The following is a 25091-nucleotide window of genomic DNA, read 5'->3' on the forward strand; positions in this document are numbered from 1 at the left end:
GAGAAGCAAAAATGATATGAATGACCTATAAGATAGGAGCATATATGACATGGCCTAGATTACTCACCAAATCACAATCAATAAGAACAAAAACATAGACGCAAACTAATTCAGCGCATAAGGGATCCAAATCAATCCATTACAAAGATTATCCAAGATAGACTTCACACTAAGGAATGATACAAGGAGACATATGACCAAACAAGAGATCACAAAGATACATAGAATGCGAAGAATCTAAGATGGACAGCAATTAAGGGCAAGGATCATAAGCTGAGAATTAATTTATAAATTGTTCTACAAACATACACAATTTTCATGTCCAACCATTCATACTACAACATGGTCAATGATTAATCGAGACCAAGTCAAGCTTTTAGCAGTCAGCAAATAAGAAGACAGAATTTAATTTGCTGATAGAATTGTAAGGCAACAAATCAGCAAAATCAAACAACTTGGGCAATCCCATATTAATTAGAATTAGAGCATTTATAATCATCAAGATAGAATGCAAAGGTACAATAATCTTGGACTGATTTATGCTTACATAAATATTATATTTCAATTGACACTCTTTTATACATCTAAGAAGAATTTATATCAGAGCACCAAAAATTGTGGTGATTCATGCGACTGAGGCAATTCAATGATTCGGGTTAGCCTAGGCGATTTTCGCTAACTCAGTGAATTGGATCGCCAAGTTTTTGGCATGTATTTCCATGAATCACCGATTTAGGCAATTTCTCCAAAACCTGCCAAAAATTACCAAATAAATTTGCCGCATGACAGCAAAAAATGTCAAGTCAAAAGCATTAAAAATTACAAGATTTTTAAATATTTTTTAAACCATTTCTCTTTCTTATAACCCTAAAAGGCCTTCTAATTGTTTAGCATGAGAAGAAGGGAGGAAAAGTGAGAGAGAAGAGAAAAAAGAAACCACAAGTTTGCAACCAGCAAGAAAGAAGAGCATCAAGGCAATCAAAAGTCAATTTGAGGAGGCTATAAGATTCCATTGGGAGCATTAAGGAGTCAATAACAACACTTGCAAAGTGCAATCTTGCAAACCCGACAATGTTTTTATAACAAATGTGCAAGCATGTATTTACAATTTTCTCAAAAAGACTACAGAGTTTGCTGGTTTTTAATTATTTTATGGGTCATTAAACAAAATGAGATAACATTTTATCTTTACAAACTATGACAATGAGTCAATGATTTTGTATTAATTTATATCTTTACAAACCATACATTTTATCTTTACAAACTATAGATAACAAAGGTCATGGGTGGTATTTGTAAGGTCTAAAATGGCTAAGAAACTATAAAATTCATTTTAAGGTTGAACCAAATCAGAATAGAAGGGATTAGTAATATTTGAAGCAAACTTAGAGTGATTCTAACTTCTTATTTTGATCAACTTTTTAGTTCTCTTGTTGTTTTCGGGCTTTGAACATCCATGTATAGCCTGAAAATGATGTATTATAGATATGGTAGAGTAGGAAAATGAATAATACTTTCACTTCTTTTGGTTTGAGTTTATTTCATGCATATTTGAGAAAGTTATGAGTATTCTATGGATGACAAGTTTTCAGATTTTCAAATTACAGTCATATTGAAGCAATGTGTACTGTAATGTCCCATTTTTAACATTCATAGCATGATGTTGTCGTTAGCCTATTTCTCGATGGTCCCGTAGGCTAACCAGGACATTAAAGGGACTTAGAAGCCATTTGGCCTAAACAGTTTCAATTGCAAGTCTTTCTAAGAGGTTTTGAGGCAACTTTGGGCATACTTACTATTTATAGTAAGTCATCTTGGATATGGTCGGACATCCAATGGCAGCAGTATGTCGATGTTAATTGTTTAAAATCGACAAGAAGACTTGTTTATCATTGATAAGATTTGTTATGCATTGATAAAGCTATTTTATAAAGTTAAGTTTAAATATTTAACTTTATTAATGAATAGACTATAGTTTGTGGGAAATATTTAAATTAAAAGAGTCCCCTTTATTTTATAACACATTGGAGACATAAGTTACATAAAAGGAGTTATGTTTTATCCCACGTTGAGAAAACGAAGGATGGAGCCCTTGTGAGAACACTATAAAAGAAATGAAAGAGCTTCTTTTAAGTATGGTTGGAAATATCAAAGAAATTGAAAAAATTTCTGGTGATTATGTCTCAATAGTTTGAAAGACAAAATCCCTTCAAGCTGGAAATCTTGACACCATTGAAAGATATGGTCTTGAGATTCAACAGGGTAGCAGTTCGAAAAAGCAAATACGAAAAAGCAGCCCGAAAAAGCGGAACCGAAAAAGCAGGCTAAAAAGCAGTTCGAAAAAGCCGTTCAAAAAGCAAATCCGAAAAAGCAGTTCGAAAAAGCAAATCAGAAAAGCAAAGCAAAAGGGGTAGCATTGAAGAAAATTATTACAGCCATCTACAACCAGGTTCCTTTATAGTATTGCTTGTTTTAGGTGTTATAAGTTTCAGATGTAAGTGTGCATTAGACCAGCATTTATCATTTTGTAATCCATGTAAATGCCAAAAGTCTTGGTCATATTTCATGAGCATTGTATTAGAAATTTCATCGCAAATTAAGAAGATAATAGTTGCTGGTGTCATTTAAGCAATTCAATATCATTATTTATCAGCTAGTTAGTTGCATACCAACTATTTGTAAAAATGCCAGTTGGCCGTAGGTGTTCATTTCTCATGCTTAGATCATATATATGCACTGAATATTGTCAAAATTAGTAGCACACTAATGTTAGGCTATTGTGTAGTCCATTTGGAGTCTTCTAGCACAATATTCTCATTTATGCAAATTGAAAAAGAGTCATTTAAAGCCAGCTGAAATACTATATCAGTCATATGTCCCTTGCATGTGAATTGTTTGATGAAATTCCTTGAGCTTTCATCAGCATTTTTGAGAGCAGATTTGAGGAGGGTCATTACAATGGTATTAGAGTGATTTCCTGCCATCCTGTGGAGGTCTTATTGGGAATTTGGAATAGCCAGATAGAGAGAAAAATGTTCGACAAAATGTATGCCAGTCCAAATCAGGGAAAGGAAAGATTTTTACAGTTATTAGACACCTTAGCACAGGGACAGCGATCAGCAAAGCAGAGAGCACAGGAACAGAGTCAGAGATTGGAGCTTATGATGCAGATGATGGCTCGTCAAATGGGGTTGAATGCTAATGTGGGTGGAGGAAATAATCAGAATGGTAATAATCAGGATAGGACTCATAATGGAGGCAAACAAGTTGGGAACAATTTCGGTCATGCACCCCAGCAAACTAGGACAGTGAGTTCGAGGCCCATTATTCCCACATTTCCTCCTGGAGCTCTAGAGCAGCCCGTACCAGAGCCCCAGATCACTGATATACAGGTCCAGCTGAGGAGAGATTGGGAAGCCGGAGGTCCAAATTTTACTACTGCAATTACCTTTAGGGAGTATATAGATGTGCAGATGAAGCATATGTCACATGGACATGACAGGAACCAGAGCTATGAGCTACGGAAGAAAGTAGGGGAACTTCAGTTACCATATTATGATGGCTTGGGGGAGTCTACAGCAAGAGCTTGGGTTCAAAAGTTTGACACATACTTTCAAATGAACCCTATGCCTGAGGAAGAAGCTATTAAGTATGCAGCAATTCACCTGGATGGGTTAGCACACGAGTGGTGGCATCATGGTATGGTCACTATGGGTCATGCACACATTACCTCATATGTAGATTTTACGGAGAGACTGAATTAACGTTTTGATAGGCCTAAGGATTGTACCTTCCCTATGACAAGCAAAAACTTGTATGAGGAGTTTAACAAACATGCTGATTCGGTACAGGGAGACATTAGCACATCTTCAGGTAATGGTTTATCTGCATCATCTTCACAGGCAGAAGGGGTTACAGATGTTGTGCAGGTTGAGCCAGTAGCATTAGAAGGTGATATCACAGGCACACCGGATTGTGTGATTGACACGGGCAGTGATTCCAGTACAGTTGGGCTGGATGAAGTTACAGTAGTTGAGGATACTTTCATGTTTGAGGATAGTACAGTTGATCAGAAAGTGAGCATTCGGGACTTTGCAGAAAATGAGTATCAGGCACAGTTGGATGCTTCTTCACATGAGATAGAGGCTAGTAGTTCTTTACTTGGTTTGGTAAGCCAGCTGAAGACAAGGGACAAGGATATTGTTGCGGCTTTATCTCATCATGACAGGATACATGGATTGATTGAGAATTACATTCGGATGATTCAACTGCAAGAGAGACAGAAAGGAGTCACAACAGGTTCTTCTTGTGACGACTTACAATAGATCAAGGAAGGCATCGAGGCAATGAAGGTAAGTTACATACACCTACTTTTAGATCGTGATCATCTCCTTAATTTTGTAGGGATGTATTTAGATACATTAAAGAAGGAGGAGGAGGAGGTTGACCGATTTTCTCATGAGCTAGAGGATACTCAGAATTCCTTGGTGTGTATTCAGTTGGCTCTCCAGGATTCTGAGAGACATGTGGAAGAGCTTTGTCTTGAGGTGAGCTTAGTTCGAGAGTTAGCACGTATAGCAAGGACTCAGTTTTCTTTTACAGTCAGGTCACATGTTGATGATTTCTCAGAGATGACAGAGTTTACAGGAGAGTCCCAAGATCTGAGTATTACAGATGATAGCTATTCTGAGGTTACTCCTTTGGACAGTGTACCAGGGATAGAGTATAGGAGTTTGACCAGTCAGCTGAGAGTTGGCAAGCGAGACATTTCTATCGCTTGTGAGCATTTCGATGCTGCTCGTCAGTTGTTAGCATTTTATGGATGGGGTTCTCCTACTAGTGATGAGCAGGGAGGCAATTATCTTTCCTTGACAGAGATCCACTCTTTATGGGAGGCTATCCAGATTCTGAGACAGGATTATATGCAGTTGGTAGTTGACAGAGATTATCTTATGGAGTGGGGCGGTACAGCATATGACGCATTATTGGTCAAGGAAGATGAGGTGAGTGAGCTTACTGAGCAGCTCAAGGTGACTTCTGAGTTTCTTGAGAGTACACAGTTGGCTTTCAAGGAGTCACAGTTTCATTTAGCTAAGGCAACCATGGAGTTAAAACGACTTCAGTCTTCACTAGATCCTGTACAATCACGGACCGTGGTGTCTGGTGACCCACGGATGTCCATGGTCAAGGTTGATAGAGGTAGTGGAGATGAGGATATATCTGTCCACGACACTAGTATTGGCATATTTGGTCCGTTTCCACTGGAGGCAGGTTCAACTGAGTTGGGGGTTGCAGCTGAGCATTGTGCTATGTTTGACTTGGAGGACATAGAGACTAGTGATGTTGTTGTTGATTCTGCACTCTTGGCTATATCATCCTCTGACTTAGCTGATGATCAGTCACAATTGGTTGTATCACGTCTGTAGGATGAGTCTTTGACTGGGATTGGTTCTTTTTACCGGCATTATACTATAGGATATGTTCATCGGTTTGCTTTTGATCCATGTGTTGACGAGTTGATGGCAGACAGGTTTGGTCTAGGCTCTCGTTTTTGCTATCTACCGTGTAATGACTATTCACCATCAGTAGTGCATGGGTGTTATAGTTATGAGACAGTGGCCGGTGATCTACAGAGTTGTGTTAATTGCAGTAGGTGTGCAGTGTGTGGATTCTCTGTATTTGGTGCAGTTTCATGCAGGAGTATTCATCATTGTTGCAAAATTGTATTGTACATTCCACATAGGCTAGTGGGATGTGTTGATGGTATTTACCATGTTGACAATTTGGGTTATCTACTCTACTTGGGTTCTGATATTTCGAGAGCCTGTTTCTCATGGGTTCCTGACTTTGGAGTTCGGGTGAGTTGTATTCGCCAATTTGATTATGGATTCCTCTTGGTTAATTTTCAGAGGTTGTGCAGGAGCCTATGTTGACTGACAGCAGTATAGTTCATGACTACATTTGGGATCCAGGTGGATTGATTGGGTTGTTGTTCGACCATTGCTTGGGGACAAGCAATTTTGGAAAAGGCGGACTGTAATGTCCCCTTTTTAGCATTCATAGCATGATGTTGTCGTTAGCCTATTTCCCCATGGTCCCGTAGGCTACCCAGGACATTAAAGGGACTTAAAGGCCATTTGGCCTAGACAGTTTTAGTTGCAGGTCTTTCTGAGGGGTTTTGAGGCAACTTTGGGCATACTTACTATTTATAGTAAGTCATCTTGGATATGGTCGGACATCCAGTGGCAGCGGTATGTCGATGGTAATTGTTTAAAATCGACAAGAAGACTTGTTTATCATTGATAAGATTTGTTATGCATTGATAAAGCTATTTTATAAAGTTAAGTTTAAATATTTAACTTTATTAATGCATAGACTATAGTTTGTGGGAAATATTTAAATTAAAAGAGTCCCCTTTATTTTATAACACATTGGAGACATAAGTTACATAAAGGGAGTTATGTTTTATCCCACATTGAGAAAACGAAGGATGGAGCCCTTGTGAGAACACTATAAAATAAATGGAAGAGCTTCTTTTAAGTATGCTTGGAAATATCAAAGAATTTGGAAAATTTTCTGGAAATTATGTCTCAATAGTTTGAAGGACGAAATCCCTTCAAGCTGGAAATCTTGACGCCATTGAAAGATATGGTCTTGAGATTCAACACGGTAGCAGTCCGAAAAAGCAAATACGAAAAAGCAGCCCGAAAAAGGAGGCTGAAAAAGCAATCCATAAAAGCAGTTCAAAAAACGGATCTGAAAAAGCAGTCGAAAAAGCAAATTGGAAAAGCAAAGCAGAAGGAGCAGCATTGAAGAAAATTATTACAGCCATCTACAACCAGGTTCTTTTGTTAGTATTGTTTTTTAGGGTGTTATAAGTTTCAGTTGTAAGTGTGCATTATACCAGCATTATCATTTTGTAATCCATGTAAATGCCAAAAGTCTTGGCCATATTTCATGAGCATTGTATTAGAAATTTCATTGCAAATTAAGAAGATAATAGTTGTTGGTATCATTTAAGCAATTCAATAATATTATTTATCAGCTAGTTAGTTTGCACACCAACTGTTTGTAAAAATGTCAGTTGGCTGTAAGTGTTCATTTCTCATGCTTAGATCATATATATGCACTGAATATTGTCAAAATTAGTAGCACACTCATGTTAGGCCATTGTGTAGTCCATTTGGAGTCTTCTAGCACAAGCTTCTCATTGATGCAAATTGAAAAAGAGTCATTTAAAGCCAGCTGAAATACTATATCAGTCATACATCCCTTGCATGTGAATTGTTTGATGAAATTCCCTGAGCTTTCATCAGCATTTTTTAGAGCAGATTTGAGGAGGGTCATTACATGTACGAATGCTTAATTGTTGTTTCAAGAGATGAAACTTATATTTATGGAAAGAGGAATGAATCAGTTTTCTAATGAAATTGATTTGGTACATTTTTGTTAAGTTTTGTATCAGTTATGACCATTTTAGTGAAAATTTGGTTTTTAACCATCTTCAACGGAGTCACGGAAAATGGCTCTCGGTGTGAGGCCATGACTTTGGATTCTACTGTTGGATGTTTATGATTTTTTGATATGTTGTTGAAAACCTAACTTCACCTAATGTGGATGGCTGGATTGAAAAAATATGATTTGGTTAAGAAGTTATGAATCTCTGTATGCAAGCCTATCTCGAATGGTAGAATTGAAGTCTATGTTTTTCAAGATTGATTTGTTATTTGTTGATGGATGGTTGTGTTGGGAGATATGTATAGATGTCTCTATAATGTTGAATAAATTGTATTTAAGATGGAAATTCATGAGTTATGTGAGGGTTCTTGGGGTTTTATAATGATACAAACATGCACCTGCAACCAAAACTCAACAAGAATCAAATATTCATCTTCTTTCCAACAAGGTCATGGTATGTAGTATTGCCCTAATAAGTCATAAAGTTGTGATTATGTGATTTATGATTCCTTGTGTCCTTTCATCCAATTGGTATCAAAGCTCAGCAAAAGGTTTGGGCAAAGGTGAGTTGTGAATTTGTGCTTGTTGTGACAAGTTGAGGAGAGAACCTATAAAGTGACTAAAAGACTAGGTTGAGTGCAGAGAACCTAGATAGGAGAAAATGGTCACAAGACGAGATTTATCTCGTGATAAGAGGATACTATTAGATGCATGGGTTTCATATTGGGATTTTCAAAAAAAAACGGAAGAGGCAAAGAAAAGAGAGGAAGTGGAAAAAAAAGAGAGAGAGAAGAGGAAGTTAGAATGAAACAAGAGATAGAAGAGGAAACAAGATTCCTAATGAAGAAACTTTAAAAACAAGGGAAGAAAATTTAGAGAGACTAAAAGAGGAATTGAAGAAAAATATGGACAAGGAAAATAGTGATTTGAAACAGCCATTCATTGAGGATACAAAGGCATGTGAAGATGGAATAGAGAACTTGGTTGCCAATGAAGAGGAGAGTTGTCAATTGGAAGGACAAAGTGAACAAATTAATGCTGATATAAAACATTTGCAGCAAATAGTTTCTGATGAACCTTATGGTAAAAAGGTTTTGAAGATAGGAAAGAGATTGAAGTGGTAGTTGTTCATGAGCCTTATGATGAAAAGGTTCATAAAGACATTGAAAAAAATGATGCAAAGGTTCCTATAGTGAACCAAATTGATGAATTCATATATGATGAGGTCCCATTTATTTTTTCTAATCCATTTATTGCATGTTTGCAGGAGTTATACTTGAAATCTTATGTGGAAGAGGTTTATGAAGATACGAAATTTGACTTGAGTACTTGGCAAGAGTATAAACAACAAATACCAAAGAATTGGAAGACAAGAAAGAGGAAGGACAACCCAAGGGACTAAAGGTTTTTTGTCCCTGGGAGTATGTTGCAGAAGCATCTATCAAAAAAGAAGAATAAAAGGATCCAAGATAATGAAAGAATCTATCTTTTAAATATATTTTTAATCCATATAATTCAATATGTACGGCTAATTAAAGCCATTTGTAATAGATTGTCAAAAGTTGTCAAATATGTAATAAAATATTATCATAAATGTGACAATATGAAAAAGTTGATGTAAGAGAGAAGATGAAAGGTCATAGGAGGTAATTAATTACTTATAGAACTTGAAGAGTCTTTAAAGTATCATGTATTTATTGTTATTTTCAGAATGTAATGGCTGCAGAAGCAGGAGGAAGAGGTGAAATAAAGAGAAGTTTATTTTTGTGAGTTTTATGATAAATTTCTAAGTTACCTTTCCAGAAATCTGACTGTTGTTTATGTTGGTACAAGAACATATGAATAGATGTAGACCTACAACTTATATTTTCGGAAAGGTATTTGAGTTAGCTTTCTTTTGGATTTGGTTTGGTTGAATTTCATTATGTTTTGCAGAAGTTAGAGCCGTTTTGGTGATTGCAGGTCTATTTCTCTCCTAGTTTGTTGATTTGATTAAAAGTTTGCAAAAGTGTGTAATATTGCCCTGATAAGTCATGAAATCGTGATTATGTGATTTGTGATTCCTTGTATCCTTGCATCACTATGCTACGACCATTGCAGGGATAGATGTAGTGAATTGCCTCTATGATGAGGATGCTTTTTGGGCACCTACTAAAGAAATAATCACGGTAAATTTCTTACAATTTAACATTTAGTATTACCATTTATTATTAAATTGTTTAATAATTTAGTTTTATATTTAAGTTTTGACTCAATTTTTTTTTTTTTTACATTATATGCAGATCAGTAGGCGCGTTGTATCTCTCCAATGAACTACTGATGGGGTGAAGTCCTCTATGGGCTACATATATGAGGGCATAGATAGGGCCAAGGAAGCCATTAGATCCCAATATGCAAGACTGTGAGAGAAGTATGCCCCCATTTGGGAGATCATTAATAGGAGATTGAAATAATTAGCTCCACGGGCCCATCTATGCAGCAGCCTATTACTTGAATCCATCATATCGTTTTCGTCCTAACTTCAAGGTGGATGAGGAGGTTCCAACCGACCTATATATAGTGATGCAAAAGATGAGTAGTGATGGCAATGCCTTAGCTGCAATTATTGAGCTAGACAAATTCAATAATAAGGGGCGATTTTATCTAGCAAGATATCCATAGATGCTCGAATATCATTACAACCAAGTAAAATAATATATTATTAAAGTTAATGGTTATAGGTTATAAGTTATGCATTTTGCTTTTTGATTTTATAATTTAGCCTTAATTGTACTTGTAATTTTGAAAATGAGACTAATTGTTTTTCTTTTCCCTAATTTCAGATAGATGGTGGCAAATGTTTGAGACCTCAACCCCAAATCTTCAGAGGATTGTCATCCATATTTTTAGTCAGCCTAGTAGTGATTCTGGATGTGAGTGTCGTTGGTTCATGTTCAAGCATATCCACTCAAAGAGGCCAAACAGGTTGTCTATGACAAGGTTGAATGAGCTTGTCTTTGTTCATTACAACCTCCACCTTAAAACCAAACATAATTTGGCCGCTGACTCCTCTTCAATCATTCTAGCAGAGATTGATCTAGAATTAGAGTGGCTCACTGAGGCTACCGATGCAATAGTCTTCTCTACAAATCTCTGTTGTGATTTTCTCAAATATATTTAGCTGGTTTATAGGTACAGTAATTTTGTCAAACAATTCGTAAGCACATTTAAAATGTTTCTATATCTGTCACTGTGAGGGTGAAATAAAGTTCTAATATAATTTTGAAAACCAAATGCTGGATATTGACCTATGAGGAATTATATTGAACAATTTGCAGACAATACTAGGGACTCCTTGAATGACTGTTGGATCAACCAGTCAACTACCCTCTATTTCAAATGTTAGACAATGGACACCCCTTTAATAATGTAATGTCCCCTTTTTAGCATTCATAGCATGATGTTGTCGTTAGCCTATTTCCCCACGGTCCCATAGGCTAACCAGGACATTAAAGGGACTTAGAGGCCATTTGGCCTAGATAGTTTCAGTTGCAGGTCTTTCTGAGGGGTTTTGAGGCAACTTTGGGCATACTTACTATTTATAGTAAGTCATCTTGGGCATGGGCAAACATTCAGTGGCAACGGTATGTCGATGGTAATTGTTTAAAATCGACAAGAAGACTTGTTTATCACTGATAAGATTTGTTATGCTTTGATAAAGCTATTTTATAAAGTTAAATTTAAATATTTAACTTTATTAATGCATAAACTATAGTTTGTGGGAAATATTTAAATTAAAAGAGTCCCCTTTATTTTATAACACATTGGAGACATAAGTTACACAAAGGGAGTTATGTTTTATCCCACATTGAGAAAACGAAGGATGGAGCCCTTGTGAGAACACTATAAAAGAAATGGAAGAGCTTCTTTTAACCATGCTTGGAAATATCAAAGAAATTGGAAAATTTTCTGGAGATTATGTCTCAATAGTTTGAAGGACGAAATCCCTTCAAGCTAGAAATCTTGATGCCATTGAAAGATATGGTCTTGAGATTCAACATGGTAGTAGTCCAAAAAAGCAGATACGAAAAAGCAGCCCGAAAAAGCAGAATCAAAAAAGCAGGCTGAAAAAACAATCCGTAAAAGTAATTCAAAAAGCAGATCCGAAAAAGCAGTCGAAAAACCAAATCGAAAAAGCAAAGCAGAAGGGGTAGCATTGAAGGAAATTATTACAGCCATCTACAACCAAGTTCCTTTGTTAGTATTTCTTTTTAGGGTGTTATAAGTTTCAGCTATAAGTGTGCATTATACCAACATTATCATTTTGTAATCCATGTAAATGCCAAAAGTCTTGGCCATATTTCATGAGCATTGTATTAGAAATTTCATTGCAAATTAAGAAGATAATAGTTGCTGGTGTCATTTAAGCAATTCAATATCATTATTTATCAGCTAGTTAGTTTGAATACCAACTGTTTGTAAAAATGCCAGTTGGCCGTAGGTGTTCATTTCTCATGGTTAGATCATATATATGCACTGAATATTGTCAAAATTAGTAGCACACTCATGTTAGGCCATTGTGTGGTCCATTTGGAGTCTTCTAGTACAAGATTCTCATTGATGCAAATTGAAAAAGAGTCATTTAAAGCCAACTGAAATACTATATCAGTCATACGTCCCTTGCATGTGAATTGTTTGATGAAATTCCTTGAGCTTTCATCAGCATTTTTTGAGAGCAGATTTGAGGAGGGCCATTACAAACAATTAGAATAACCACAGTCAATGAAGTTCAGTTATGTCACTGTCAACAGAGATTTCTTTTATATTATGACTCCCAGCAAAGTGACATTTAATCAAACCATTTGAGAACAATGTCCCATCAGTCGACTTCCCACATTAACTTGAATACATAAGAATAAGCTTGGTCTGTTACAATTACAATTATAATATCACCTTGAATCCGCAAGTATATTCACAATTGTTATAATGGAAGCAAAGTGTTTACAAGGAAAAGAATGAGGGTACCTGTTCCAACCCAGACCTGCGATAGCACTCCCAGTGAGTCATGACTCTGTCGATTGGTGGTGAAAATACCAAACTTAATGTCTGGACTGTGTGTGCTTGCTTGATGCCAATCGTGGGTACCAGAAACTGATATTACCTTCAAACAAAATGTTTCGGCTCCCAGCTCACGTAACCCGATGGCTCCTATTAATGACTTGTATCTCTTACGTGCTGTGGAAAACCCGACCCCGTGTGACCACGTTCTCCGCTGTGGGTCTTACTGATTCAATGCGCAAGGCCTTTCCATACGCAGTGCTACCCGACTTATGTCTACGTGAAGCCCTTTGCCTAGGAACAAAGGTGGATATTCCCTCAAACTGATGTAAACAACACAAACCCTTCTTGTTGCTAAACTCCTGTAAAAGTCCCGTGTGCAACTTCCATCCCAATACACATTAATACTAGCACCGTCCACGGTGTCTTCAGTATGTGTTATGTTGCTTCTAGACTGATTATATTTATTGCGCTGAAACAAACTTGATTCTCAAACTGCTAATACCACTACTGTTAGCGGATAAACTCTAACTCCAGTAAGGAAACAGATTTGCCTTCAAAACCCAGATTGCAAACAAAATAAACTTACTTCCATCACTGAGCTGATAAACTTGCACTTAGCTCCACTCACCTACAACGTGAGGCACTACTGTTAACAGTCATGCTTCCGTATCTCTGAAATTTCAGTTGGTTCTCCTGAAGATTGCACAACTGTAATTTTTAAATTGCAAAGATGGCAAAGTACTAGCGCTACGTCCAAATTCTGCCAATACTCTTAAGGGTTTTCGTCCTTAAGAAGTTCCAGTCACATTCAAGCAACCAGTTAGTTTATGAGCATTTATTATCAATATTCTTGTGTGTTAATCCCAATGCAAACTCATGCATAAGTAGCCTCGAAATGAGGGAAAAGTACCACATGCAAAGAATGTGGGATTAAAAGTTACTTTCGTCCTGTAGTCACTTAAAGTTATTTCTAAAGTAAATGACTTTAAACATTAAAGTGACTTAGCTCTGCAGCTTAATAAAGTCCTGGAATAAATTAAATTAAATTCCCCTTTTGTGACTGGAGAGCATCATGCTTGTAATCAATATTAATCTATCTGGATGTGGAGATAGATTAATTCTGTCACCCAGAACTAAGATTGAGAAGGGGACATGACATCTTCATTGAGGAAGACCATGAGTGGGTTGACCAAGCAGATAGAGAGCCTGAGATTGTGATCATGGAAAAGGAGGAGGCTAGAGCACGTTCAAGCACTGGCAAACGTACACACACACAAACAAACACAGGCCCTACTGATGTTGTTCATGAGTCCATCTCACATGCGAGGGCTATGGCTCATTAGTTCTCTAGGACCTACCTTTGACGCATTTATATAAGGCAGGACAAAACATCAAACAAAATGTATGGTTTGTAAAGACATAAATTATGGTGGCATCTATTGTTTCAAATACTAAATTGCTTTTAACTGAGACCTCCTTACCGAAATCTCTATGTCCTTCGACTGTGCTTGCTTCCTAGTGCATCTTCTATCTTTATTTGGCAAAAGGGGAATTAATTTTGGTTGACGGAAGTACAATCCCCACTTGTGTTGCATGTTTCTTCTTCCCTCTGGTTCCTTTCTTCATATTGTTGGAGTATTTGTTGTGTAAAATGTTCTTTTCCCCTTGTCTTGCATTGTTCTTGGACTTCCACCAATGTGCAAGCCAACAAAGGCTACCCAAAAGATGATACAATGGACTGTTCACCGTGAGTTTGGCACGTACTGCACTAAGGGAGATTCATCTCTCTTGAGCCTCTTGTTGCACGTACTCGTTGACTAACACATTCCACTGTGAACCAAATCATATTTCAATTGCTCTTCTTGAGTCACTTCAGTATTTTACTCGACATCACTATCAATTACCAGGACTTGTTGGTTGAAGGGATGACCCATTATGTCGTCATCCACCTATCCTACTTCCTTAGACCTCCAAGCTCAAACTTAGGCAATGGCGCCAAAATGTTAGATACCTAATATGAGATGTGTAACCAATGTAATGTAATTATAACCATTCAGTAGTATTGTGGACCGACATGCAAAATTAACAAGAGAGAATTAACTAAGAGAGTACAAACATGCAATGAGATATTGTAGAATGATATAGATTTTCATAACATGATAATCTTCTTCACAATCATAATAATTGTTTGTTTCCTTTCATTGTGGATACAAATAGACCTGACGATTGGTTAAGTCCGCCGACCGTCCCTAACACACACCATTTGGAAACAACTATTTTCTTATTCTACCCTTTAACAAGTATTATTATGGTATAATAGTTGCCTACAAAGAGCATAGTCAATCTTCTCTTTATGATGTTTTGTACAATCACAAACAACTGTTGTTATACAATTCTCACTGCATCACATTGTTTGGGCTATATCAAATCTTTGAAATAAAGTTCAAGATTCTTTTGATCAAACTTATCATCAAGGTTTTTAGAATCCATCATATGAGGTGATAAAACCCTGACCTTTAGTGATCAAACCATGGTATGACTTCACGTGTTGTACCATCAAGGTTTTTAGAATCCATCATATGAGGTGATGAAACCCTGACCTTTAGTGATCAAACCATGGTATGACTACACGTGTTGTACCATCCCATGCAAAGTGGAAAACTTGGTTGCTTCATCTTCGATCATCAATTCGAGAGAAGTATGTGTCTAGCTTTTGTACTCAAGCACGAACTAAGCATCTATTAGACACAACACAGAGAAAGCGGCAGCTTCCCCAAAGCATGTTGTGTATCTCTCTCAAAGGCTTGCAGCCTTGGATTAGGTATGTAACCATTCTGAGACTTATTCACAGACATCTATGTTGGTGTTGATAGTGAAACCCGATGCTTACGAGAATCGCCTGCACCTAAAATGCCTATTGTATGAAGTGATAAAAATCCATGATTTTGCTATGCAACCTTGAGAAATCATAGTTAGCATACAATGTCTAATGAACATGTGTTTGATAATATTGGTAAGTGTGCATGTTAATTGGCTTTCCAGCATCTATAGATGCACTCACAAGGAACTTGGTCCATCTTAGGCCCATGCACAATCTAGAAGAATGGGTAGTATCATGACTCAATTACCAATTAATATGCATGTCCTCATCTTCAAATGACTAGTAAGTATTGAAAAACATCAGGATGACCACAAAATTTCTCAAAAAGTATGCATTCTAGGTAAAAGAATAATATATAGTAGATCATTAGTGAATAAAAATTAATAATCAAGAAATGGACAAATCTTTTAATAGCTTGTGTTCCTTAACAATGCTATTAAAAGAGATAAATAAAAGTATCTTCATAAAAAGTGTTAGAAGTTTGTACAAAATGAAGATCTTCATTAAAGAACCACAAATTTAGATAAAGAAAAATACTTTCGTAACTTATGTTTAAAATACTTTATTAACTTATGTTTGTTTACAAAACATATACATTTTAGTGTAGAAATAGATATTTTAGCCCATAGTAAATTTAAAAAACATAAAATGTTTGTGAATATCACAAGTCAACTGCATTTCACTGAAGAAAATGGAAATGATTAAGATAATTCTCTAATGGCAGTACTAAGGAAAATCAAGACGCACCTTTGCCTTACGATATTCATATAGCATTGTGGCATACTTGTCTCTGAGAGGTGATTCTAAAGGGTTAATGATATGAGCACATTTGAGATCTACTTTAAATTGACTGGCAAGTTCATTTATCTTTTTGGGATCTCCCAAAAGGGTAAGGTTACACAGTTTATTCTTTAACAGATAAGCTGCTGCTCGAATAGTTCTAGATTCCTCACCCTGCACAATGAAAACTAATGTTTAGTTTCTAGCAGAAGCATCACAAAACCATATTCAAGGTCAAAACAAATAGAAGCAAGATAACTGAAGAAACAGTGCAAACATGATTCCCTCACTTGTTTGGAACTAGAAATTCATGAAAATGATTATAACAACAAATTGAGCTCACATTCGCTTGCATCTATAAAAAGTTAGGACCATATGACACCTGTAAAAATGGTCTTTTAGATCTTACAACAGAATAAGTCCTGACCACATGCTAATAGTGGCATAGATAATATTGTTATTGGATCCATAAATTGATGTTTGTCTTTCATCATACAACTTGGGATACAACCAATTGTTCAATCTTTTGGATTTATCTCCTTTACTTGTATCTGCGTTACTTTTGAGGAGATTGTTAAGTTTTTCAAAAGGTTATTTTCTCCTAGTACGATTTGAATGCAATTGAATATACTTTTGAGTCCCAATTACCAGATTTGTTTTATCCAAACATCTCTCTCACACACATTTTGAATGTCACATAATGTTTTCTTGAGTTCCCTTGACCAAGTTACATCTCTCTCTCTCTCTCTCTCTCTCTCTCTCAACCCGCACACGCATGGATTAGTATAATCAAATGGAAGGTGACCTTTTTAATATAGGCTTAATCAAACTAGAGTATAATGTCGATAAATATAAGTGAAAGCTGAGGTGACCTTTTCAATATAGGCTTAATCAAACTAGAGTATAAAGTGAATAAATATAAGTGAAAGTTGAGGAATGTAAAAGCATAAAGATTTCAACCTTCCAAAACAATTTTCACCTACTAGTATGGCCAGAAAAGCTTTCATATATTAACAGAACAGTCTAGGTGATATTGTGGGGATTTGGTTCAGCAAAAGTTCAATAGCAGGAACAATTTCCTAACTTGGAAACTCAAACTGACTCCACGGGTATTGCCAATAACTTTTCTAATCTTTCTAGATATGGTAAAGACTTAACCGAGACCAAATATGTATCAAAGTAGACATGATGGCATTAATTCAGAAGTACCACCAAACACATAATGTAGGATCTTAATTTTAGTTTTTACAACTTAAAATTGAACTAGCAAAGCACTCAGTTTATACGAATTTTGTGATAAAATAAAAATCAGATGTCAATTATATAACCTTCATGTCGAGGTTTGAATTCCAAATAAGTTGTATTCTAGATTTTTTTTTCAGTAGATACACCTGAAGATGCAAATGATTGACAAACTTGGAGATATGCCCTATATGTATGTCTTAACAGAAGTGCTACATAAACAGTAGATAACAAACCCATAATTGTGAGAACACATAATTCTCTCACCTTACAAATCCACAAAAGCACCCATATATATTATGATACTTAAATACAGTTTAAGGGAAGGACATAGCATAATATAACAGATTCAAGTTTATATATTTTAGGCTTCATATTATACATGCGATTTTAATGTTCTTCACCAGTGACTTTCCAAATTTGGCAAGCCTTGAAATAATATAACATTTCTTCTTTCAAAATAAAACAATCTAATTTTCAGGTTTAAGACGATTCAACAGTATTCTAAAAGTGAAATTCAATCATCACATAGTGATGCCTAGTTTAGATAGTTTATGCTTTGAATTTGAATATTGTAATGTCCCCTTTTTGGGAAATTAAAAATTCTGAAGTCAGATTTATGTAATATTTAATTTGGCTTATGAGAGCCTAGTGCAGATTTATAAAAAGGTCAATTTAATATTAATGGACATTAGCAAGAGACGAAATGGCAAGATGACAAGGAGACAGGTAGAGGAAGCTGAAGAGTCATGGCATTTAACAATAAAAGGAGAGATGGTTCCATTTGGAAATGTCTGGATTGTTGTTTGTTTGGAGAGTTTGAGTTTCTCTTGGAGAAAAATTTGGGAGAGATTACATCTTCTATTTCAGACCTGAGGACCCAAACCTTCAAGCCATTTTTGGTGGATTGGATATAGCCCTGGTTCATCACCCCAGTGGATTCAAGACAGAGTTCACACTGAGTTTACAGGTTCTTTATGTTTTTCCAATCTGAGTGTTGTTACTGTTTATAAGATTGGTTTTTCTATACATGCTATTGTAATGCCTTTATATTATAATACAATAGAAATTTTTGAGGGTTTCCAACATGAGAAATTGTTGTTGTATTGCTGATTTATGGTACAACTACTATCTGAAATTGTATCAAACTGAGTATTTCAAGGAGCATTTATCAGTTCATTGGTTGGTTTATATTACTGGTTTGGTTTGCATGATTCATCTATTTGTGCCAAAATCTGTTTATGAGGAAAATTGGTAGAATATGCATTAAGGGTATTACAAATATCCATGAACTTATCCACTTATTTATGACATTTGATCACTCTTGAGATAGTCTAGGATCTCTCTTCACTTTCGGATAAATACATACTCTCATTTTCCTGTGTCAATTAAAAACTTTTAATAATTTACAATATAAATAATACTGCGATTAACGTTTGTATGGTCTCCAAAAAAATCAATATAATCAGTTCTAAGATTCGGGATTTTTAAAAAATACCTCAGGAAGGACAATATGCTGCCTCTCTTGCTTTGCCTGTGCAAAAAGATTGTATTGAAAAATCTTTGGGTTCATGAGCTCAGATTGAACCTGCAAACATCTCAAGTTTGTATGAGTTTCAGAAGCTAAAAATAAGTCTATAATGTTTGGACTAGAAATATCTCGTACAGAAACCACGATTAAAGAAAATATAAGAATCGTTGAATGCAAATATAGAATGTTAAACATTAAATTTAAAAATGACGGAATCCAGTCACCTCAAAATAAGCAGAATTGAAGTAAATCATATCAACACTACTGAGTGGCCATATATCTACATGCATACATATGATGTCTAAGCATCAAATGCATAAATAAACATAGCTAATAGCAAGCTAAGCAAAAACCACTTACCTTCTGTAGTGATTTTTCAAGTATGTTTGAATTGATATTGTCAGACAACACAGTCTGCAAAAGATCATTTAAAAACAATATTTCAATATTTCCATTTTTAAGGTAAAGAGACAACTACAAAAAAAATTTAATCAAGGAAAACAGCTGCAAACAAAGCATATAATTCTATACAATGAGATGCAATTAACATCTGATGAAATTTTTGGGGCTATAAAGAACATTTGTTGTTGGTAAAAACTGAACCATGAGATTGAGAGGAAAGACCATGCATTCTTAGGTTGAAAGCATTGTATTATATTATTCATCAACTAATAAAAATAGAAAGTAGTGAAGAGCTCTGCTAGGGTTTGTATGGCCTCCGTCTGAATCCTTGCTGGTTTCCACTGTTTGTCATACCGCATTTACTGCAGGAATATTTCCATTTATAATGAGTTCGGCCTTCTCCGGCCTGGCAGTTGATGCTGGTGCTGGAGTTGCTGCTACTACTGGAGTTAATGGCTCCACCGACCAAAAACCCACGCAAGTTTGTTCCCAAAGTGTTCCACGAGGTAATTCCTCTCCTAATATTATTTTGAATGCTAAGGAATTTGATACTGCATGCACCAAGTTAGTGCAACAAACCCTTATTGGGTATTTTGTGGGTCGTACTCCTCCTCAAAGCACGCTACAGGAATGGGTTTCCAAGGTTTGGACACCTCAGCGTGTTTGCCTTTAAGGCGTTCAAAGCTTTACGAAAGGCTTTTATCTTTTTTCACTTTGGCAATGCAAGCCAAGCCGAACATGTTTTTTGTGCGAGGCCCCTAGACTATAAGGTCCTCCCTCCTGGTTTTTCAGTGCTGGTTGCGAGATTTTGTTGTTTCCAATGATCGGAAACTTAAGGTACCCGTTTGGGTGGAGTTCCTTGGGCTCCCCATTCCTTGCTGGTCTTTTTTACTTGCTATTGCGCAAACTATTGGCAAGGTTCTTTGCCTTGAACCAGACAAGTTTTTCAACTCTCTTACATACTACAATATGTCTCCTTTAAGACCTTTCCATGAAAACCTCTCCTTGAGTTGTCTGAAAGTTTTGAAGAAACCTGGGTGTCCGGCCAAGGGTGAATCGTGTACCTCCTTCAATATTTTTTGCTTCAGTTTGGATTCAAGCACTAAGTATATCCGGTCCTTATAGTAAATGATGTCATTCACCACTTTGTACTGATCATCCTGAGTGTTGTCATCCATTAACTCACATGCAAATGCATTTTTGGAATATTCCACCAACAAATGTGCTTTCCAGTCAACTGAAATCTGAGTAAGCAGATAGCAAGTTTCCTAGACAAACCATCTGCAACCACATTGTTCTTTCCTTCACATATTCAATGTCAATTAAAAGCTTGAACCTTGCTTACCTATTTTTGTTGTCTTTCGTTCAAGTCTTGTTGCTCCAAAAAATATCTCAAGCTATTATGATCAGTATGGACGACAAACTTCGCACCCACCAAATACTATCAGAACTTAGTTCATGAATGATAGCCAACATCTCTGTCATAAATGGAATATAGATGCTTTGCTTGTGTAAGTTTCTAACTCTCGTCGGCTATTGGGTGTCGATTTTGCATTAGTAATGCACCAATGCCTTCTCCGGATGCGTCACTCTCTAGAAAGAATGGTCGAGTAAAGTCAGGTAAGGTGAGTACTGGACAAGTGCTCATTACTTCCTTCAACTTATCAAAAGTGCGTTGCGCCTTTTTATTCCACTGGAAGGAACCCTTTTTTGTCAAATCTGTTAATGGTGCACTGAGCTAAGAGAATCCTTTTGCAAACCTCCAATAATAACTGCACAGTCCAAAAAAAACCTCGCAACCCAAAAAGTAATTTTGGGGGAGCCAATAGCCTGAATCTTCTCCTGATGAACCTGTACTCCATATTTACTAACAATGTGCCCCAAGTACAATATTTTCGTCATACCGAATTCACACTTGGATCGCTTGGCAAGCAAAGACTAATCCTTCATGATCCTTAGGACTTCATCCAGATGCTTCAAGTGCTCTTTTGATGTCTTGCTATAAATAAGGATATCATCAAAGAATACCAGTAAGTACTTACACAATTGTTTGTTGAAGATGCGATTCATGCATCACTAGAATGTAGTAGGTGCATTTGTTAATCCAAACGGCATGACCAAGAACTCATAATGCCCGTAGTGACAACAAAAGGTCATCTTCTCCACGTCTTTTTCCCTCATGCAGATCTGATGGTATCCATAATGGAGATCTATTTTTGAAAAATAAACCGCGTCATGTAATTCATCCAGCAACTCATCGATCTTGGAATAGGATATCTATTTTTTATCGTCTTTTTGTTCAATAAACAGTAGTCCACACACATGCACATCGTCCCGTCCTCCTTTTTAACCAATACCATTGATGATGCAAAAGGGCTAGAGCTAGGACGGGTCTATTCTTTCTCAAGCAGTTCTTGAATCATCTTTTTGATCTCACCTTTGAATTTCTTGGGATGGCGACAGGGTGTGGTTATGACTAGCTTCACGCCTACTTCCAACTCAATAGTGTGTTCAAACCCATGATGGGGAGGTATACCTGGAGGAATGTCCATAAAAACTTCATCATGAGCACTCAAGATATTCTGAAGATTGTCATCCTGAGGAAGTGTTTCTTGTCCTTTTATGAGCTCTATTGAAAGAAAACAATGTGCAACCCATACAATGTCATCATGCTGAAAGATAGCCTCCATCTGATGTGTTAAAACTTCCTTCGGTACCTCACTGGCCATTACGCGGAGAATAACCTTCTTCCCATCAACAACAAAAGTGAAGTCCATTCATTTGAAGCTCTAGGTGTATTTATCAAGTGTCTTCATCCACTATATGCCCAGAATAACATGCATATCACCTAGGTCTACCATGAAGAAATTCTGTGTCACTATGTGGTTAGCCATGGTGATACTTAGTTGGGGAACAAGGTGTACAAGGTCCCTCCAGTGACCTTGACCTAGAATCTTGCATGCATCTCAATAGATAGACCTCTTCGTTTCACAAGAGATCGGTTTATGAAGTTCAGAGTGGCTCTGCTATCGAGTGTCACCATGACCCATTGCCCTTGAAGGGTTCCCTGTACACGAAACACCATACACCTCAAGCTCCCGGCTAGGGCAATAGTTCCTCTGCGTCGTACCAATGCTACAATTCTTTCCATACAGTTCAAGCTAACCATTTTGGTGTCCTCATGGGGTTGGTTGTATTGGTAGGGTATATCTTTCTGTTCATCGTCATCATCAAACACGACTTCAATGTAGTGAATTTTTATGTTCCTGAGGCATCTATGCCTAGGTTCCCATGGTCCTTTGCAGTTGAAACATAGTTTCTTCCTTCGGAGCTCCCAACTGGTAGCTTTGTCCAACGACAACTTCTTCGGCAAAGGTTTATTATCTCTATCCCTCGGAAACACCGATGATTTGGAATGTCAGTATCCTCGAGAGGATGACGTCGATGATGATGCCAAACTCTAAGCCTTATTGATGGCCTCCGACAGGGTGGCAGGATTGAACCCTTTTACCCAACCGTTCAATGGTTCTATCAGCCCATCCATGAAAAGCACTATCTGTCTTCTTTAAAAAAATTCTATGACCAAACCAAAGAGTTTCTGAAATTCCGTAATGTACTAGTCAACCGATCCAGTTTGCTTTAGTTGCACCAATTCTTTGAAATTAAGTTCTGGATCATTACCATCAAATTGATCTATCAATCTCTCAATGAATTCCTCATAGGTATTTATTTGGTCATGCCCTAATGTGATGGTCTTATGATGTCACCATTGATGCGCTACTCCCTCAAAGTGTAATGCCACAAATTTAATTGCTTCTTCTTCTGGCACAGGATTAAGTTGGAAGTTAAGTATCGGCCTTCAATACCCACGCTTGCACAGATATGGATCCGGATCTGTCAAATGGAGACAAATTTACTTTACTCGACTTCCTTCTAAAATCATCATTAAATATCACCTCTCAAATATCTCATTCTCAAATCTGCGTAGTCTTTGTAAGATATATCTTTCTCAAAATTCACATTGTGGTTCATGATGACAAGATGGCAAGACACAAGGAAGTTTCAAATGCGAGAGCCTTTTGGGGGGGTACTAATGGTAAGAATATGATCATTTATGTTTGTGTCTAAGTATCTCGATTTTAATATCCTCACCCAAAGCTGGGATGGTTGGGTATACATGTTCCAAACCAATTTTGCTCCTAAAGCTTCATTAGAAGGTTCCACTTCCTAAGGCCGAACCCATCCATTAATGAAAAGTTCTCCACGGGAGGTTCTCTGTGCAAAAAGAGCCTTGCGGACATCTGTCCGCAGAAAGGTGTCCGCAGAGCACCTCCTGCGGACAGGTGCCCGCGGCCAGGTGTCCATGGAGTTCCTTCCACGGACAAATGTCTACAGGGCTCCTTCCACGCGGAGAACTTTTCATCATTTTTTTTTTTTTTTATAATTTTTTTTTTTTTTTTTTTTTCAATAATAAAAATATAGAAAAATACAGAGGTACCTCAATTTTGCCTCCAAGCGTCACCATTCTGCAACGACGACGACGAAGGAGCCCTCTGAGCATTTGGCGACGACTTCTTCAGCGACGGCAACAGCGTCGGATCATTCTGCAACAACAACGACAGCGACGATGATGAAATCTTCCAAGCGCGATATGTTCTCAATTTGGACCCCTTGACCGCCTAAAGGATCTCTTCCTCGTCCAAGGTTGACAATTTAATTGCTCTGTTGTCGCCGACTTGTCGGATCTGGTATGGTCCGACCCATCTGACTTTGAACTTCCCCGGCTTGATTTCATTTCGCCCATCATACTTGAGTACCAACTGCCCCAGCTGAAACCTGTTGAGTTTGTCATGCCACACCTTATGTCTGTTTTGTGTCACCTCCGTCACCCACTATGCCTGCGATCGTCGCGCATCTAGCTTATTTCCTTGTTGTCGGTACCTTTCAAGTAATTTTATGGTGTGATGCATTCTTTTCTTCTTGTGCGGTCCGTTCACCGTGTACCGAATGGTGGGATCTTTCTTTTTTTTGGACTGTATGTTATTCCCCTCAGCTTCAAGCGTAACCAGCTTTCCTTCTTCTGCGGCTCTGTATTCCTTCAAACACTCATTTTCCTCTTTTTTCTCACCTTCGTCAACCCTTAGCATATTACAACTCAGAAACAATTCGTAGTCTTCTATCTGCCAATGGTAAAGGCCATTCACCGAGTCTAGGTCATCATCATTTAATCCTCCTAGTGTCAATACTCCTTCGTCCGGTTCCATTCTCCTCTTTCCTTCATTGTCATTTCCTTCGTCGTCACTGTCGCCTTCACCTTCTGAGTCTGACGATGCTGCCTCCTCACCTACCATTTGTGTGTGCAGGTCAATTATGAATCTTTTGCCTCTGCGCTCCATTGATAGGGTATTTCGTTTCCAATCATGTTTTACTTTTGCTTGCACCAACCAAGTCCGTCCGAGAATAGCATCATATCCTTTTCTTTTCAATGGAATGACCACAAAATCCAATTAAAATGGTTGCGTACCAATGGTTACCGGTTGCGCCCTCAAGGTTCCTAACGGTTTGATCCCGTGCTGGTCCACCGTGAGCAATTGGAATGTAGGTGGCCACAGCGTCAGCTTTCCCAACTTCTTTCAAGTATCCTCCGGCAACACATTCACGCCGGACCCTCCGTCGACAATTGTGTCTGTCAAAACATTTCCCAAAATCCCCATCTCGACGACCGCCGAATGCCATCCGAATGTTAGTGCCAACAGC

The 25091-nt window shown here is 37.2% G+C and overlaps 1 protein-coding gene across 2 annotated transcripts in view; it reads right to left on the minus strand.

Annotated features, from left to right (window-relative positions):
• The window catches only part of LOC149545073 (uncharacterized), a 210640-nt gene that overhangs the window by 131629 nt on the left and 53920 nt on the right, over positions 1-25091 (minus strand). Inside the window, exons 4-6 of one of the 2 annotated variants that reach the window (XM_089795569.1) lie at positions 19293-19346; positions 18900-18989; positions 16127-16333 (exon numbers count right to left, since the gene is read on the minus strand). In XM_089795569.1, coding sequence (XP_089651695.1) covers positions 16127-16333; positions 18900-18989; positions 19293-19346 — 351 coding nt within the window. The remainder of the gene's footprint in view (positions 1-16126; positions 16334-18899; positions 18990-19292; positions 19347-25091) is intronic. The other variant, XM_089795570.1, reaches the window with a different exon arrangement.

Source organism: Cupressus sempervirens, chromosome 8, assembly GCF_028749045.1.
Source record: "Cupressus sempervirens isolate cs-2001-9-10 chromosome 8, ASM2874904v1, whole genome shotgun sequence".
Taxonomy (NCBI): Eukaryota; Viridiplantae; Streptophyta; class Pinopsida; order Cupressales; family Cupressaceae; genus Cupressus; species Cupressus sempervirens.